Source organism: Diplotaxodon limnothrissa, linkage group LG10 (assembly GCF_057381915.1).
Source record: "Diplotaxodon limnothrissa isolate DT_005_m linkage group LG10, D_limnothrissa_male_GT1.1, whole genome shotgun sequence".
In the NCBI taxonomy this organism is placed as follows: Eukaryota; Metazoa; Chordata; class Actinopteri; order Cichliformes; family Cichlidae; genus Diplotaxodon; species Diplotaxodon limnothrissa.
The window spans coordinates 29,892,396-29,910,309 of NC_140605.1; the positions used below are offsets into that span (position 1 = coordinate 29,892,396).

General features: G+C 41.1%; 1 protein-coding gene and 1 non-coding gene across 2 annotated transcripts in view; both read right to left on the reverse strand.

Annotated features, from left to right (window-relative positions):
- Positions 1 to 1,068: 1,068 nt before the first annotated feature.
- trnay-gua (transfer RNA tyrosine (anticodon GUA)) lies at positions 1,069 to 1,146 on the reverse strand. The gene is given in 2 exon segments: positions 1,069 to 1,104; positions 1,110 to 1,146. It is a non-coding gene; the product is annotated as a tRNA-Tyr (tRNA).
- Positions 1,147 to 15,222: 14,076 nt separating this feature from the next.
- Positions 15,223 to 17,914, reverse strand: part of emsy (EMSY transcriptional repressor, BRCA2 interacting) — a 28,432-nt gene continuing 25,740 nt past the window's right edge. The window contains exon 20 of the mRNA XM_085364088.1: positions 15,223 to 16,836. Coding sequence (XP_085220214.1) covers positions 16,654 to 16,836 — 183 coding nt within the window. The 3' untranslated portion in view covers positions 15,223 to 16,653. The remainder of the gene's footprint in view (positions 16,837 to 17,914) is intronic.

Consider the following 17,914-nt stretch of genomic DNA (forward strand, 5'->3'; position numbering starts at 1 on the left):
GAGATATAGACCTAATTTCACCTTAGTTGTTCAGCTTTTGAATGTTGAGCATGATGCTTTACCATCCTGATGCTTGTTTTGTAGGAATGCTGGCTCCAAATATTAAATCAAAATGAGTTTGTATACAAAGGTTATATCACTCTACCACTGCTTGGTGATTATAGAAAGGTGTGTGTCGCACTGGCTGCACATGTTATTTTCATGACGATTTAGTTGAATTTGCAGGACAACCGTCATCCTCCTGTTAGCCATCTTTGTTACTCATTTAGTTCTATCTAAAGTGCTCCACTCTGTAATACAGTCGTGATATCATTCCAAGGCCACCTCCTTTCTTTATGTATCCTGTCTATCTGAAAGCTTACTGACTGCAACAGTGCAAAACGTGAACACAGACTGTTGTTTCTACCTACAGTGTTCCACTTTATCACCTACAGCAGCTCAGTAATAACAATCTTTCTAGTATTCTGATAGATTTTTGTCCTACAGAAAACTCCAAAGAGTCTCTGCATTTTTTCATGTTGTGCAGACACACAAGATTTTAACCTAAAAATACCAGTTTCTCCCACCTGCAGTCCTCCCACTAAAGGGTGTGTGTGGAGTTGGACTGTTCACTCCTTGGATGCATAAATTTATTTTGCAAGACTGCAAAGCCAGCCTCAAACCTTCAGTCAAAGTAAATACTGATGACAGTTCACCTCTAGATTTTCTGTTCGTTCCAGTCAGATTGAGACATCGCCCTCATTAACCATCATGTCATACAGTTACACACAAAAGGCACCCCTTCAAGCCAGTATCGACCCAATGACCTAAGGATACTTGTTTCTCTCACCTAGTCCTCTGAAGGGTGCATAAGGTGTAGAATTACTCAAGATTTGGATGCAGAAACTCATTCTTAACCACAAGTATGTAAGACTGAACATCTGGCTCTGAATATTAAATAGAGAAAAACCACAAACTTTCTGTCATAGTGATGACAATTCCTCATGGTTTTTCTAGCCATTAATCATTCCAGTCAGTCAGAGGCATCGCCCTCCTGTAACGTCATCTCTCTTTGTACAAGCACATTTGTCCTTCGAGCCAGAGTTGAACCAGCAACCTAAGGATGCCTATTACAGTCCTCCACTCTACCAACTGAGCTATCAAAGGACACACATGCCTCAGCTGTTCAAGTTTCAGATGCAGGAACTTTACCAAAGATTTGATTTGTTGAACCAAAGATTTACAGGACTCAATAATTACCTCTTAATGTTAATCAAAATAAAACAATGTGTGCTGCCAGTGGACTGCTGTACTGTGGCTAGAGGATTGCAGTTATCTGTATTTTTACTACAAGTCAGTTTATCTGCTCTGCCAAGAATCCCGACAGAAATTAACTGAATTGTTCAACTTAAGGTTGCAGAAACTGATGCCACAATTTGCTTTGTTGGACTGATCAACCGCCTTCAAATATTAATCAAACTATTAAATAATATATGTATATGTGCAGCCATTGTGCTATATCGTATATTAGTGTATCTGAAGGTTTTTTTTTTAAAATCTGTGTCTCAAAGGTAACTGTCATTGTGGAGTTACAGTTGTTCTTTCACATCTCTATACATCATATCATCTTTATGATAAGGCAGCTTCATCGTTCTAGTTAGTACAGATCTGCAGATCGTCGTTGTTCTTGAAAATCTGATCAAGATATTGTCGTTCTATAACTTCTTATGTGCACACAAAAAGCCTCTTCTTTCAACAGCAATCTAAAGATTCCTGTGTTAGCCACCCACAGTCGTACACTCTACCAGATCCACTTTCAAAGGGCTCGTGAGTGGTGAAATTGTTCAACTTAAAAACAAATGGTTGTCCACAAAACATTTTGCAGGACAGCACCAAATATGAAATCCAAATGAAAAGAAATCTGTCTGCTATATAATAGCCTAGTGCATTAATGCTTGATGATTATGGACTTCTGGTCTGAAAAGAATATCTGCAGCTAAACTCAAAGAAATAAAGTCACTTCCTCTGCTTTCACATCTCTAAAAATCATAGACACCTACAAAAGCTACCAACCTTCAAATGGCTCCAGCAACCTATGTACAGGGGCGTAATTTCCAGGGGGGTCAGGGGTGTTATGACGCCCCCAATAATCAGACCCAACCAATATAACCCCCCCAGTAAAATTATGAATTATCTTGCATAAATAGGCTGTTGATTTTCTTTACTCATTTCAGTTATTACCAACAAAATAGTTGCATGTTTAATCATCTGGGAATTTACCCAGATTTATTTTTTTATTTAGACAGAGATCTTGACCCCCCCAATGTTCAACACAAAGTTACGCCGATGCCTATGGAGCCCTTTGACCTGAGGTCCTCCATGCTAGCCAGTAAACTACTGAAGATAACATACACTGCACATACACAGTTAGATTCACTCACATCTGATTTCACAAAGCTGGCACTCAGCTCAACATTTCAGAAACTGGACTTTTCTATTCTTTATACTGAATCTGTGCTAATCCCTGCATCCTAAAAGGCTAACTACAGGAAAACTCTCCAGAGTCCCAAAGATAACTGTCATTTCAGACTTAAAGTTATCCTCTCTGCCTTTATATTGTTCCAAACAGAAAAATATTCCCCCAAAACACATCCTTTCAGCTGGAGTTAAACCAGAAACCCGAGGGCTAAACCTAACTTTATTATTTTGCCTTTAGTTTCCAGTTAAATTTACAGAGCCAAGGCCTTTAACTCGATAGTGCTGCTCTTTTCCCAGCCTCACTACCTCAGCTTTCTTCTTCAGTTTACTTTTGGGATTAAGTCTCTGGAACTGCGAAAAGGCTGTTCAGCACGAGCAGCTTTATCTTAACTGTCCAAAGAAAGCTTTTACCCTCAGTGACTCAGACCCTCCACCCCTTATTCCCACCAGGAGAGAGAAACGCAGTTACTCAACCTAATTTACTGTCCAGGGTGGTACAGGAAGTTGTCAACAGGGCCATCTTGTTTTATATCAAAGGGGAAAAAGCCTCTTTATCTCTGTCAACGCAGAAATCACAGCTAGACGTTGGCTTTTGTGTTAATAATGAGGCATCGTGTTGGCACAGGCTTTGGTTATCCTTCTATTTAGTCTGTCAACAAGCCTTCTGGTGTTTGTGTTTGACTTAAACACTGTCCTGATTTACACCGTGAAGCTATTTAAAGTCTTTCAAGTGCTAAAGTAGAATATCCAGTCTAAGTTGAGTGTCTCGTGCTAAGCCGTTGTTTTTATACTTTCATTAGGAGGTTGGGGAAGGCTGGGAGATGCAAAAGGACGAAGACATAAATATTTATATCCAAATAATAATTTGAAACATAAAGGTTATTTAAGCAGAAAATATATATTAAAGATCCAGTTTTGTGAATAAATCCACTGTGGCCCTCTTTGTTGTATTTGTGAGTAAGAGGTTGCTTATTTGCTGTGAGGAGTTTGGATTTACAGGAAACTCCAACTGTAATCTACATCTGTTTTATCTGGAATCTGGAACTGTAGACTGTGCTTATGTGGGGAAAATTACATCTGCTCATTGACTTAATAAACAAGTGCAGCCCTTCTGTTGTGTACCTGAATACTTGAACTGAATGGCTCCACAATCTGAGGCAGTCCTTTTTCCTACTGATTCCAAGAAACAGGCACTTTTTTACATTTCTGGCACTTCATGATCAGGGGAACCCCATCAACACTCAGCCAATGCAAACAGCAAATTCGATGGTGATCTGCCTTTTACATTACAAGATGTTTTGTGAGAAAAGTTGTGATTTTGGCCCGAAAACTGAAAGAGGATCCAAAATGGAAAGTTAACATCCTCGAGGGATTTGAAAGATCATGACACTATTCCCTGTAGATTTTAATATTTTTGTATGTTTTACGTAGAAATTGCGTCTCAATGGTTGTAAATATCCATGTTCAAAAGGTTAAAACAGCATTTTCCATGCATTTGACGTGTTCCCAAGAAAAAGGAGACCATGATTCGTGTCAGTAGCAACATATGGATAGGTTGATGATTGTTCTTGTTAAAAGCGAAGAACTTTTAAATGGTTTATAAGTCAAATCACACCAGGACAAATTATTGTGCCCTTTTTGACATCAGAAAACACTTCAATCAAGAAGCAATTGAAGTGCAGATATTAAGCTTTAATTAGAGGGGTTTAACAAACTTTTTGCATCAACTGTTTAAGAATTACCCCCATTTTTATAGACAGAGCCCCATTTTCACAGGCTCAAATCAAGTGACCAAAGGATTACAGAAGACAACTAATAAAAGGGAATATAGAATTATTTCTACGGTCAAAAAATGGTTAAGAAAAACACTTTTCAAGAAAATCTTGAGGAGATAAGTGTGTAATTATCAGGGTCTACAATCAAGAGACACCTTTATGAATGGAAACAAAGATGGTTTAGAGCAAGGTGCAAACCACTGGTTACAGGCAGATTAGATTTCACCAGAAAACATCTAAAGGAGCCTGCACAGTTACACAAAAAATATTCTTTGGACATAGGAAACCAAGATGAAGTTGGCTGAGAGTAAATATGTAGAAGGAGTCCAAATCATACCACATCATCTGTCAGAGACGTTTCTTCTAAGCCTTTTAAAAAAATTGCAGCCCAGAGAGTAGACGACAAAGTCATAAAGAAAATGAGCTGGTAAAAAGTGATATTATTCAACCAACCGCAGCTCTGCCAAATCTGATGCGAGTGAAATGAGTGGATAAAGTTCATCAAGTACAGTTATCTCAATAATCTCTGAATATGCCACAGGGGAAAAACTTTCTATTTAAAACGAAACCAGCCTGGTCTTTTTGGAGCAAGATTATGGTGGAAAGGGTTAACGCGAGTACCTAAACAAACTATATGTCACAGTTCTTGTTATATTTATTGGTTTTGTACTCTTGTGTTTTCAGTTCTCCTTTCTCTGTCCTTATGTTTGCCAGTTTAAGCTGCTACTTTGAAGGATAGTTTTTTATGTGGCTCTTTGTATTTTTTACATCCTGGCTTTGTTTTTTCTTCCCTATTCAACCTGGGTTTTGTTTCCCAATCATTGCCTGTGTCCCTGTGTTGCTGTACTCTTTTCTTTTCTTTTGTCCTCTGTTCCTTTGGTTTTTCCCTCAGTTAGCTCTAGTGATAATATCCTACCTGCAGCACTTTTTTACTTTTTTTTCCATTGATATCTCTTTTTTTTTTACCCTCAGCCTTTTCGCCTCTGCATAGTCCTGCATTTGTGCAAGTTTAAGAACCGTGGGTAAATCATAAAACCACTTCTGGGGCTTCGGATATCAAACTCCAACTCTACCAACTGTATGTAAAAGGCCTTGGAAACAGGTCAAAAGAAACACACTTTCCAGCTCCAGAAACGAGACCCGATTACAGAAAGACTTTGTCTCACAGTTTATTTGTAATCAGTGAGCAATAGCAAGACTACTGAAGAGGCTAAGAATGAAGTCAAAGTTGAAGTAATGGCTTAGAACGACTTGCAGGGCTCCACATAAGTGAGCCACTGGGAAATCAAATGAGACTACCACACTGCAGCTCTGTTTATTTTTCCAGCACCGTATTGCCTCTCCTGGGCAAAGTAAAAAAAAAAAAAAAAAAATAGACAACACTGGGAGCTTCTCTTCCTCGGGGAGCTCATACACCCACCGGAGGGAAACTGTTTTCCTCCCAGCTTTGCCCCTTCACAACGGAAAGACAAAACAACGCGCTGGTGGGCTCCTGCCAACTCTTGCAGCTGTACCATCCTCCCAAAAGGCATAATTTCCTTCCAAAGGCCTTTCCTCTTCCTGTTTTGTGGAATTCCACCATGTTGTTTTCTATTATTTTTTAAAATATTTTTGGTTCCTAAATTGGAAGCAGACCTCAGTCACTTTTCCTCTCCTCTGTGACCGGGCATTGAGTCATAATTGACCCTGTGTTTATCATAGCGTATCACGCTGAGATCAGAACAACTCTGTTGCAAGGGGGCGGCTTCATCAAAGCAAGGGCAGCTCGCTTAGTCACTGATGAACAATCGCAAAGAAAGTGGAAAGAGAAAACAAGACTTGTCTGACCATCTGCTACAGATAAACAAAAAAGATCTTTGTGTTTCCTTCAAAGGAAATATGGAGGTTGGCCTGTAAATAATCTACACATTACTGTGAGATCACAGTTTCCAACTTTGCGTAGTTTGATAAACTCTGTGAAATGACCTGAATTCTCTGTTGGCTTAGACATAAAAATGTCATAGGAAATACATGAATTTACAGCATTAATTGAAAGTTTCATATCATTTATCAAGCTTTCTTGAACATTTTGCACATTTCCCATCAACCGCTCTACAAGACGTGGTTAAATTTACCCCAACTTTCCAAGGGAGGGTTCAGATGTCAGGTTGTCCCAGCTCTCAAATGCATTAGAAATTTTATGTCTCAGTAACACAGTCGCAACGACCTGACAACTACTTGTTGTTTCGGTATCCCCTGATTGGTCATAGGAGATTGCTGATAGTCATTGTGAAGACAGCCTAGCAGGCCTAAAACCCGGTCAGTGACTCCAGGTAATCATTAGTTATTAGAGAAAAATGTCTACTCCCTGATTGGTTAGTGAGTGGTTGCTTGCTATTGCCAGATGAAATTGGTTGCTAGGAGGTGCTGCCCCAAAAAAACTCCTTGTGGTCGCTTTGGTTGCTGGCAGATTTCTGTGGAAGATACCAACTTGTCTGCAAACACTTGGCAACTACTTCCTGAACAGTTGTGAAAATGTGAAGATTGTGCTGCGAACTGGGAATGGAGACCGTTTGCTTACAAAGCCAAAAGTTTCACCTTTTCAAAACATGTTGGTTTCTGTGGTAAGGCACAACTTCTGTTCTCTGTTTCCAGTTAGTGTCACACTTTTTCAAGTTTCACTGCTGCTTAGGGGTTAGTTAGCAAGCGTTTGCAAAATCGTCATAATCTTTCATGCGAACTCCAGATGACTGCGGCAATCTAGCTGCGACCAAAGCAATCATAACCACAATTTCTGTTGCAGCACCCTCTTTCTGACTTTCAGGAACCATACATATTTTTTCCCAGCGACCGGAGGCGTTACATTCGTCATGCTAACATTCATTTTTAACACATGGAAGTGTTAAAAACAGCAGTTTCTGCGGCCTGCTGGAGCGGGAGGGCTAGGTGGAGTTGGCCGTCCGACTGCGGTCTGGAGTGTGGGGCCTCCCTGCTGCTACGGAGTCGGGGTGGTCGGGCGCGTCACTGCAACTCCCCCTGGCTTCTGCTCCGCGGCTGCTGAGTGAACCCTCATCTGGGACTCTCCTCAGCTCTTACTGGAACAGTGGCGCGGCTGTCCCTCTGTTGGTCTTCCATGGTTTCTTGTGTTCTGGGGGCCTCTGGATGTCTGGAGTTTTGATCTCCTCCATACCTGCCTCACACCCTGGAGGACGGGGCTGTGGCCCCCCCACACTCCCTAGCAGATCGTTACATGGAGAAACCTTTGGAATACAAGCGCGCTGATCCACACAGGTATGCACACGGGTGTTCACTGCTCGTAGACCCAAATTACACCTTTCTTGGCTGCTACTTCGAAGCACATCTGTCCTGCGTGCTGCACAACAACATTGAATATTTAGTATTTACTGCTGTTTACACTTAGCTAGATTAATGCGATGGTGTTGTGTTTAGTATGTTGCTTTGTTTCTTTTTTTTTGTCTTTTTTTGCTTGTTTTCTATTCTTCTCTCAACAGGTGATCCAGGAGATTTTTTTTTCTCCCCCCCTTTCTCACTGTCCCTCTCCCCTTCTGTTTTTCCTTTCCTTCCTCTTTCTTTCTCCCTTTCCTATCTCTCACTCATGTCTGTCCCGTCTGTAACATCTGAAAATAAAATATAATAAATAATAAAAACAAAGATCGACCAAATGGACCAATACGGCAATGCCACGATGATCCATTTGGCAAAGTAAATCCATTGGGTATCCTTGTTGGTCTTCAGACAACAATTCTGATGGCTAAAGAACCAAATGGGACAGGCGGGAAAAAAAAAACAAAAAAACCCCAAAAAACAAAAAAAACAGCAGTTTATTTAGTTCCTAAAAATGTTCACAGCCAGGTACAAAATCAGAATCAGAATCAGAATACTTTATTGATCCCTGGGGGAAATTATTTTTTGTTACAGTGCTCCATTATAAACCAACATTAAGACAAGACAGACAATACGCTAACTAAGAATAGTACAATAAAAAAGGCTTTGGGTAGTTTTTCCATTATAAAAACTGTACAATGGGTGATTTTAAAAGATGGGTGATTTTAAAAGATAATTCATCTGTTTGGACATAGATAAGGTTTAAAGTTGGCGTTTTATTATAGTATTCTGTTACTCAGCACCGGTTAGCAGATGTGTGGCCTGCAGCTTGCAACCCAAACTTGCTAGTGTTAGCGGATGACTTTCCAGCAAAGGCCGACTTAAGCATCTATTCTATGTGGAAACATCCTCAGCATTCATCTGCCTGTGGCTCGGATTTTGTAGTCGTACCACCAGTTTTCAACTCAGAAATCAGGGTAGATTCTCAACTTTTTGCTGGGTTAGCTCTCTATCTTATTAAAATATGCTTACATCGCACCATGACTGGTCCAAACTAGCACTGAGGTGGCTGTGTTCCTATTTTTCTTTCTTATTGGTTCATCCTCAAGAGACTAACTCAGGAAATACTGTTTCAATCTGAAGTGTCTGCCAGTAATGATGATTCACTGCCATTTCCATCTGTTTCACATCATAAAAACATCCCTGGGAGTATCTTTTTTTTAAAGGTGAATGCCTATGTTGCCCCTTTGCAGAGATTAGCTGTGCCTTGCTCCATAAGGTCGAGCCTCATCGACTGGTAAACTGAAAGAAGATAGCAACCTATTATTCATCCACAGTAATCGCACCCCTTGCTCCCTCGCACTGCTCACTGTCCTGATTTATCATCCCCAGCCATGGGAAAGGTCAAAGTTGACTGTCTACGTCCTGTAGCTACATGAATTGATGAGATGCTTAAATATGTCCTACATTACTTGTGCTGTGGTGTTGTAACGTTGAGAAGGGCAGGAGACAAAATGGGAGCAGGAAGCACACCCCAGGACAATGGTATCATGCATCCTGCATCTGCTGTTTGAGCACATTAACTTACTTTGAGGTTCCTCCAAGAAGATTGTTTTTGAGAGTTCAGGTGGACTCAGTTTGGGGTTTGGCTGTTTGTTTTACAAGCAGGACAAAATGTTGGGCTTTAGGCTGTGAGAGAAACAGGGAGTCGGGCCAGATTTCACATTTATTGTCCACATGCTGGCCTAAAGCTGGCTGGCACTACAATAGGATTGTTTTTTTTCCCTTAGAACATAACCTGGATCTGTTACTAATGGTCATTATGAGTGTGGTGTTTGCCCAAAAACAGCTGCATCCAAAGTTGCCAAAAAAAGCTGAGTTATAGCACCAAAAGCAGAGGCAAAAAACAGGGAAACATCATTAATTCACGAGTGGCAACATTAAATATGATTTTCTAATATGAGGTGTAAATAACTGTGTAAAACCTTTCTATGTCGGCCCCGAGGAACATAGTCTGCAGCCATGGTGAATAAATGGCAAGAAGTGCAGTCAAATAAACTCAAGCCTGAGGAATGCTGCTTGGGCCCCAGTGATAAATCACAGGCATTTTCAAGGAAACTCCTACCCAACCCTTTACGCCCATAATCTTTCCTACTGAGGTCTCCAACAATGAGAACAACAACTATTGTTGAGAACAATGCAATCAGACCACCAAGCACACTGCTGCCTTTTGTGGTCTTAGTCATTTGCTCTGGGTCAGTGCTTGTAATAAGGTCAGCCGTAGGGATTGTTTAGTTTCGCAGATGTTTCATCAGACATACTTCAGGTTTCATCAGCACTTTAAGATTAATGGGATTAATAGGAAAAATGTGTTTGTAACAATTTGCTCATTATGTGGAACAATATCCGGGCCTTTCATGATATAATCAAGACAAGTATACAAATGGAGGAACTGCAGGTTTCAACATTACTGATGGCTTTGTGACAGCTCACTTCTGTCTCCTAAAATGTATGTATGCGTGGTGAAAATACTGTGCACATGACATTTGTTGGACACTACAGAGGCGATGGACAGGCTGCCAGATAAGGTCAGGCAGTAGTCTCCAAGGACTGTGATGTTTACAGATGACGCTGGGATCTATGGTGAGAGAGTGCAGGGTGTATCAGGGCATCTGGGATGATTTGTGACAGAAAGATAGCAGTAAAAGTGAAAAGGAATGTTTAAAAGTTGGTGGTGAGACCTGTTATGAGTTATGGTTTGTAGACTGTGGTGCTGGAAAAAAAGCATCTGGAGGTGGCAGAGCTGAAGATGCTCTTAATACCTTGGGGATGAGCAGGATGGAGAAGATTAAAAATGAGTACAACAGGGGGACAGCTCAGGCTGAGCAGTTTGGAGAAAAGGTTAGAGATGCAAGACCGAGATGGTTTGGACATATGTAGAAGAGGAAGAGAGGATATGCTGGACAATGAGCAAAGAATGGCAGGCAGGAGGAAAAGAGGAAGATCACTAAAGGAGGTTCATGGATGTAGTAAAGGGGGACATGCAGAGGGTGGTTGTGGCAGAGGAGGATGCTAGGGACGGAGTGCGATGGAGGCAGATGATCTACTGTGGCTGAAAGAGCAACTGAAAGAAGAAGAAGGAAGAAAGACTCTGGAGGAGGATGCTGGGGTGGATGGTGGGTGTACAAAGTTTGACTGACTCTTGGTTCCGAGTCCCATTTGTGGTTAGAATTAGACAGCAAAAACATTACACATAAAAAATGGTTGTTTGAACACCACGTTAAGATGTCACGTTCACATCAATAAACTGTAATTACTCAATTTTGTAAGAATATTTTTCAAAAATTCTCATTTTGAATTTCATGTCGAGGATAACGGTTTATGTAGGCCTCGATTGTTGTTGTTCTCATTTCATAATGCAGGATTTTTATTTTTTTTTTAAGTGGCAGACAAGTCTGCACTGCAGGCTATCTGAGCAATCAGGCTCACAGATCTGCTGCTTGAAATAACTAATATCTAGATGACAAACTTCATAAATATCATCTAGGAAAACTTTGAGATCTTCCAGGTAATCAGCTCGAGGGACATATGGAGGATATGGACATCCAAGTTCAAAAAAGATGAATAAAAATGGATGTATTGAGGGATAGTTTATGAAAAAAAGGGCTGCTGTCATAAATAATAAGATACAAATAAATAAATTAGGATAACTAGTTTACCTATCAAACCTTTAGTCTAAGGAGCTTGGAAAGAAAAGCTTCAAACTTAAAGAAGAAGTGGCTCAGTGCTGTCTTTCTGAAATAAAAAGACCTTCCATGATTCACCTTCACAGATATCCGTACTTGGCCACGTGCACTAATCCTCCAACGTATGGTAGAGATGATGGCTTTTGAGCTGTGCACTCATATCAAGCTGGATGAGCTGCATGTATAATATTTATATTTATTTATTATTATTTTGAGGCAGCACAGTGATCAGCACTTTCGCCTCACAGTACATGAATGAAATGAGGCATTTCCCTCTGGGTATTCCAGCTTCCTCGAAGGTCCAAAGGCCTCAGGTGAACTGATGATGACATGATAAATAGACTGACTGTGTTATCCCATCTCTGAAATAGATGCACTTTGCCTCTGTTATCATCAGTTCATCTTAAACAAACTCACACCCAAAGAAGGCGAGGACCTCACAGGACGGTCTGTTTTTGGGTTCTGGGGCACACAGACAGTCCACGCTGTGATTTCCACTACAAAGCCATGTCTGTTTTCAGTGTAATGTTGCCTCAGGGCCTGAAGATCACAACCTTTTCATAATGTTTTTCTGAACTTTTTCCTTGTGCACAGAGACTTCCCCAAATCTTTTAATAATATTATGTTCTGTTATCTGTGAAATCCCCGAATCCTTTCTAATTTTTCTAAAAAATAACATTGTTCATAATTTGTTAAACTACCTTCCCACTCAGGCTTTCACAGTATGATGAACCTCTCACGTCTCTAATCTTCGGAAAGACTAGTCCTCTCTCCCACTCATGCTACTGGTCTGATGCCAGTTAACCCAATCTGATGGGAGATCCTGTGATGAGTGTAGCCAATGTAGCAACTTAAAAAAAACGTGTTGCTGACATTAAGTTAACACTTCCCAGTATTTCAGCATTTCAAGTCTTATTTATGAAACAATGCTCTAAAAACCAAGAAGCTTAAAACAACTTTATGCTCATGCTTCCTAAACACAGAGGCTGTTCCCTGAAGCGGTTTCTCAGTCAGGTGAGAAAGCAGAGCAGCGTAAACCGTGTTTTCCTGTGGGACTCTGGCACCGCTCGCCCAGCAGGGGGTCAGGATGGAGGGACGCTAAGTCAGCACGCTCCTAAACAGAGCCACATGTCTGCAGGTTGAGGCCAGCCAATCAGACTCTGCTGGGTGGACCTGAGCCCTTGAGAACCCACTGGATCATTTACAGCATGAGGAGGGAGAAAGCACCAGTGCATGGCTGGGCTCTACAAGGGAGTGTGCGGTTAGGCTTTTACAAGCGACAAACCTAAATAAACAGGAAACCTGGCTCACATGGACATCACGATGCAGTAAATAGGTTTTTATACTTGCCTGCAGGAGCAACTATAAATCCTGGAAACATTTTGGAGGCTGCCGTAGCTGTTTACAGGCCAAAAGTGAGAGGATGCATGATGGTTACATACAGCCAAACAGGTCTCGTGTCACTCTATAAAAAAACGGTTTGCAAATGTGTTGCAGTTCAAGAGGTGGAGAATGTGTAAATGAAAAAAAGGGCTCTTGTCAAACTGTCACTGTGTGCAAGAAATAAGATGCGAATGTTCCCAATTTTAAAGTCTGGCATTCACACTGGGAATGACACAGCTGCCCGGTATAAAATGTGTACTGCTCAGTTTCCTGAAGCACCTGTAGAGGAAAAACTGGTTTTCGCTAAGCAACAGTCTGCAGCAGTCGCTCAGCACATTCAGGTTACAGGTCAAAGGTGAGAAAGAAAAGTATGTGGAGGATATTTCTCTTTGCTTTTCCAAGCAAAGCAGTTCAACATGACAGAAAGTGCATGTGTAATTCTTTCGTTTTGTTTTGCCAGGCGGGGAAATCCCCAAATTACCGTTTCAATAAAGCCTTGTCACAAAAGCCGTCTGGTTCTGAAGAAGTGGTGAACTAATGTGTTTTTATTGCCCACCAATTCTTAGTCATTGCATGTGGAGGTCATCAAGCTGTCCTGATAACCTTCATTATACTTCCCTCAAAAGAGATCGGGTGGAGGTGGAGGGGTGGGCGTATTAGACTCCTCCAGCTTTAACTGAAGAAGTCTATTACAAAGTAGAATATTTAGACAGAAAACTGCATATGAAGGCACGTGCTTTGAAATTGTGAATAAAAAGCAGTAGAAATCCTGATCTGTTAGAGCAGGGGTGTCCAACTCCAGGCCTCGAGGGCCGGTGTCCTGCAGGTTTTAGATGTCCTTGATCCAACACAGCTGATTTAAATGGCTAGATTACCTCCTCGACATGTCTTGATGTTCTCCAGAGGCCTGGTAATGATCTAATCATGTGATTCAGGTGTGTTGACCCAGGGTGAGACCTAAAACCTGCAGGAAACCGGCCCTCGAGGCCTGGAGTTCGACACACCTGTGTTAGAGCATTAGACTGAGCGGTGCGTTTTTTCTATCCAGGTTTGGTTTTACTGCTGCAGTAGTGCGTTTGGGATCATTGTCAGGCTGAAAATGGAGCTGTTGCCAATCAGATACTTTTCACATAGATTTGCAGGGAAAATCAAAATCTTATGGTAATTTTCAGCAGCCCCAAACCATGACAGAGGCTCCACTGTGTCTCACAGACAGGTATTGTTGTAATAGGGGTGCAGGTACCTCTCCTCTGACTCTCCTCTGTACATACTGACAATTTCAAATTTGGATTCATCGCTCCACAAGACCTGTTTGCACTGATTTTTAGTCCAGTTCTTGGCAAATTAATATAATTTGACATACCTCAACCTTTTCTCCCCATTTCCCTTCTTTAAGAATGGCTTTTTAAGGACACGCTGCACATCATGCTTTTTGCCCTTTGGGAATCACCTTGTTGTTACAAAAATACTTTAAAAATGTAAAACCCTGTCTGAAAAAAAATAAAAATGGGAAATTGTGTTTTTTTTAGTTCCTTGTGTGCCCTCATGTGCTTAAATGACTCATAGATCAGTGATTAGTGGCGTAACAAACAAAAAACCTTCCTCTGAAAAAGGTCATGAACAAGGCCTGGACTACAAATGAGTGAAAAGCAGCCAGTGTCCAAAAAACAAAAAAAACAAAAACATTCAGGAAGTTTGGCTTGGACCCAAAATCTAAAGAAATAAGGTCTGTGAAGACTTTTGCACAGTACTGTATGGTAAAAAAAATTAACAGTGTCTGAGTAGGTATGTAAAAAGCTCCCTTTTTAAGTTCTTTTTCACCTTTTTACCTGCTCAGCTCTCTAAAGATTAACTTTATTGCTCTTAAATGTGTGAAATAACAGAACAGATCTGTTCACCCCATCCTTGCAAGTTTGGGAAATTGTCTTCATTAAATACCAGTAAAAACAGGCTTTTCTAAAACACACGGAGGCCTCCAGCCAGACACAGACGTGCGTTTGCAGCCTAATCGCATCCTGATCGCTTTGGGTCGTCTTCTGTTTTGCTGTCAATCACCTATCTATGCCTCACAAGCAGCGACGTGAAGATTATAGGCGTTTAATGTAAAACGAAAGAAAGACAAACAAACAAACAAAAAAAAAAGCAGCAAAAGCTCCCTCTGAACAGGAATTTTACAAGAAACGGGGCAGCTTTTCTCTCAAAGCTTCACATATTCCAGTGTAGTAAGAAAAGAAACCTGAATGTGCACGGTGCCGATGTGCTGGTGTTTTTGTGGCGTGAGGTCAAGTTCATCATCATGTTTTTCCAAAAGCCTGAAGGGAAAATGAAAATGGACAAACCTCATCAGACAAACATTATTCAAAGCAGAGGAATTTCTCCCTGTCAAGGATGGACGGGGTTTTTTTGTTTGAAACTCTTTGTTTTCAAACAATTGGACCGAGACAAACACAACCGGCTGTACTCAGCTGATTTATTGTGCAGATTAAATTTTTTTTCATCTAGTCAGACAGTTTGAAAAGGTAGAAAAGAAATGCGTACTTATTGAAATTCTCACTGCAACTTTTTGGACTCTGGAATACATCTTACAAAAAAAAGTACATTGCTCAATTTGCTTCTTTTCCTTTTTTTTTTTTTTTTAAGCACTCCAAAATTACACTGAGCAGCAACTCTTACGTTGGACGTTATTGGTCCTCCAGGACTCTTTTTGTGGTTCTGCGTCATGTTCCTCACAGAAGAAAAAAATAATATATATATATATCAATCTGCTCCAGCTCTGTTCCCTCCTCTGAAAACCCTGTAAAGTGTTGGAGAGTTACAAAATGAGTCGAGAAAAAATACAATCCGTCTGACGCCAAAAGCTGTCCATTTACGAGTCGCCGCTCAGGAACGGCGTGAGCTGATTTTTCCAGGACGACGTCCCTCGGAGAAGCCCCGGTCTAAATTAAGTTCCGAGAATTATTTCTGAAAGCTTCCAAACTTCTGGGGTTGTTTGGGTCTGCAGACCTGATCGAGTTCCCTCTTTTGTGTGAATTATCAAAGCCCCTTTCAGACATCCTTTCCAATCATCCGATTTCATATCCAAAACAAAAAAAAGCACCCGGGGCACTTTTCTATAAAACACCACGTGAGATTATGACTGCATGTTGTTAGTGGTATGACAGATTTTTAGATTTTATATCGCCAACTATGCTCCTAACTTTAAATAAAACAAAGATGTTGTGATTTGTTTTCATGGGAGGCTCCGTCCTCTGAGCCTGTGTGTGACACTCGGTCTTTGGAGAATGGGCACAGGTTCATTGAGTCTGCAACATTATGAGCAAAGCTTTTGGGAATTTCTGCAGAAGGAAAATCACCTTTGATAGAATTTCTTGGGGGTGAAAACACGTCAAACCGGTTCTTGATGAGATATCAAACTAGTGGTAAAGTTGTAATAGGTGCAAAAGAGGCCGTGAGGAACATAACAATAAAGGTTTCATTTAAAAAGATGGCTGGAGGCAGTGATGTCATGCATAATGTCTAAAAAGGGCTTTTAAGTCTGGTGTTTAAGGCATTTTCAATATCTTTTCTGCTGCTACTCATCTCTATGACCCCCTCAGAAGTTGCAGGTCCTTTGGGTTGACTTTAAATGCAGTGTACTTGCTCAGCTGTATGTTTATGAAATGATATTTAAATGTCTTAGAAAGTAGAAAGTCCACCATACTGTAACATCGTATGCTGGGAGAAACTGCTTTCCAGCTCTCTGAAGCCGGACTAGAACTAATCCTTTCACCTCGCTCCCACATCTGGTGATAAAAACCACATGTGCCGTTAGCTGCGGGGACGAAAAGAGCCTAACAAACTAATACTTTACACAAAATGAAACACTAACTAAAGTCCACTGTGTCCGAGGCCTCGAACAAATCGCCAGTCTGCTTTTCCCAAAGTGAAAATGTGCGCTGCACCCGTCAGGGTCTCTTAGCATGGAGTGACTACGGCTGGTCGGGGGGGCTTGCGGCGGCGGCCTCGTCGTTGCTGCTGTCCACCTCCTGCTCCATGGGGCTGTCCTCCTCCAGCTGCTGGCTGGTGTAGTTGGTGATTTCCAGGAAGCCGCTGGGCTCCACTACCACGTTAGACTGGCTGGAGTCTGGCAGGATGGAATACTGAGGAATCACCTGCATGTATGAGAAAGATCGGGCTCAGAGTAAGTGAAAATAGTCCCTCTCAGACTTTTTTTTTTCCACTCTAGACTCTGTGTGACATCACAGAGAGGGGATATCCCTAATATGGTCCTCTCAGTCTGCAGTGGAGTATACGATAAATGAGTCACAGAATAAACAATAGAACTAGAAATAAGTAACCAAATGTAAGTTATGTCAATACTGAGCATATAGGTTTGCATATACAGTGTTCGTTTTCCCTTTTCCTGTTCTGGGGGAATCACTCCATTTTCCGACATTTGAGACTGTGAGTGCCTTCTTCTGGGCTTTATCATCAGGTAGTGATGCTTTAAGATGGTATTTTCCATCCTTGTTGACATTTTTTTTTCAGCTTTGACTTAAGGAAACAAAACAGGACTTTCAGGGAAATCCACCTGTTCACCTTTGTTTCTGAGAATTAGACGAGAAGATCGATACAAGTCAGAGAAACTGTTTAGGCTTCAAAGACGAAAACCTTTTCTGTTTTACAGTTTCATACAAAGGATACTTAACATAGTAATAGTAAAGCTGGGGAACAGTAAATTACATATTCTTCAGTGGCCAGGTCAGTTACCTGATCGGAGCCTAACAGAGCTGAAGACAGCTGCAGTAAACACCTGGCAGAGCATTTCAAGATATAAAAAACAATCCTTGGAAGTTTTTCCATTTTTTGAGCCTCTGAAAATCAGGGACTGTGTCTTAAAATTGCAGTTAACGCAAAATCTTTTAAATTAAAGCTGAAAGTCTGCACTTCCGCTGCATATTGGTTTATTTGCACACAACTCAGTTGATTTTAAAATTACAGGCAAAAGCACAAAACTGTCAGTCCAAATACTTATGGACCTAACTTCTTCACTCTTTCCCCCTTGGACGTCTCGGAAACCCTCGTTTCAGCCCTGCTTTTAGAACAAATTGACCGACTGAGCATGAGAGGTTAGTGAGGGTGTTCCACGTCTTCACCGACGTATACTGAGGTGTCAAAACCCGTCTTTGAGGGTACGGAGAGGTCGTCAAATGTTGCCCTTGTGGGGGAAAGTGTTAAGAAAAATGTTTG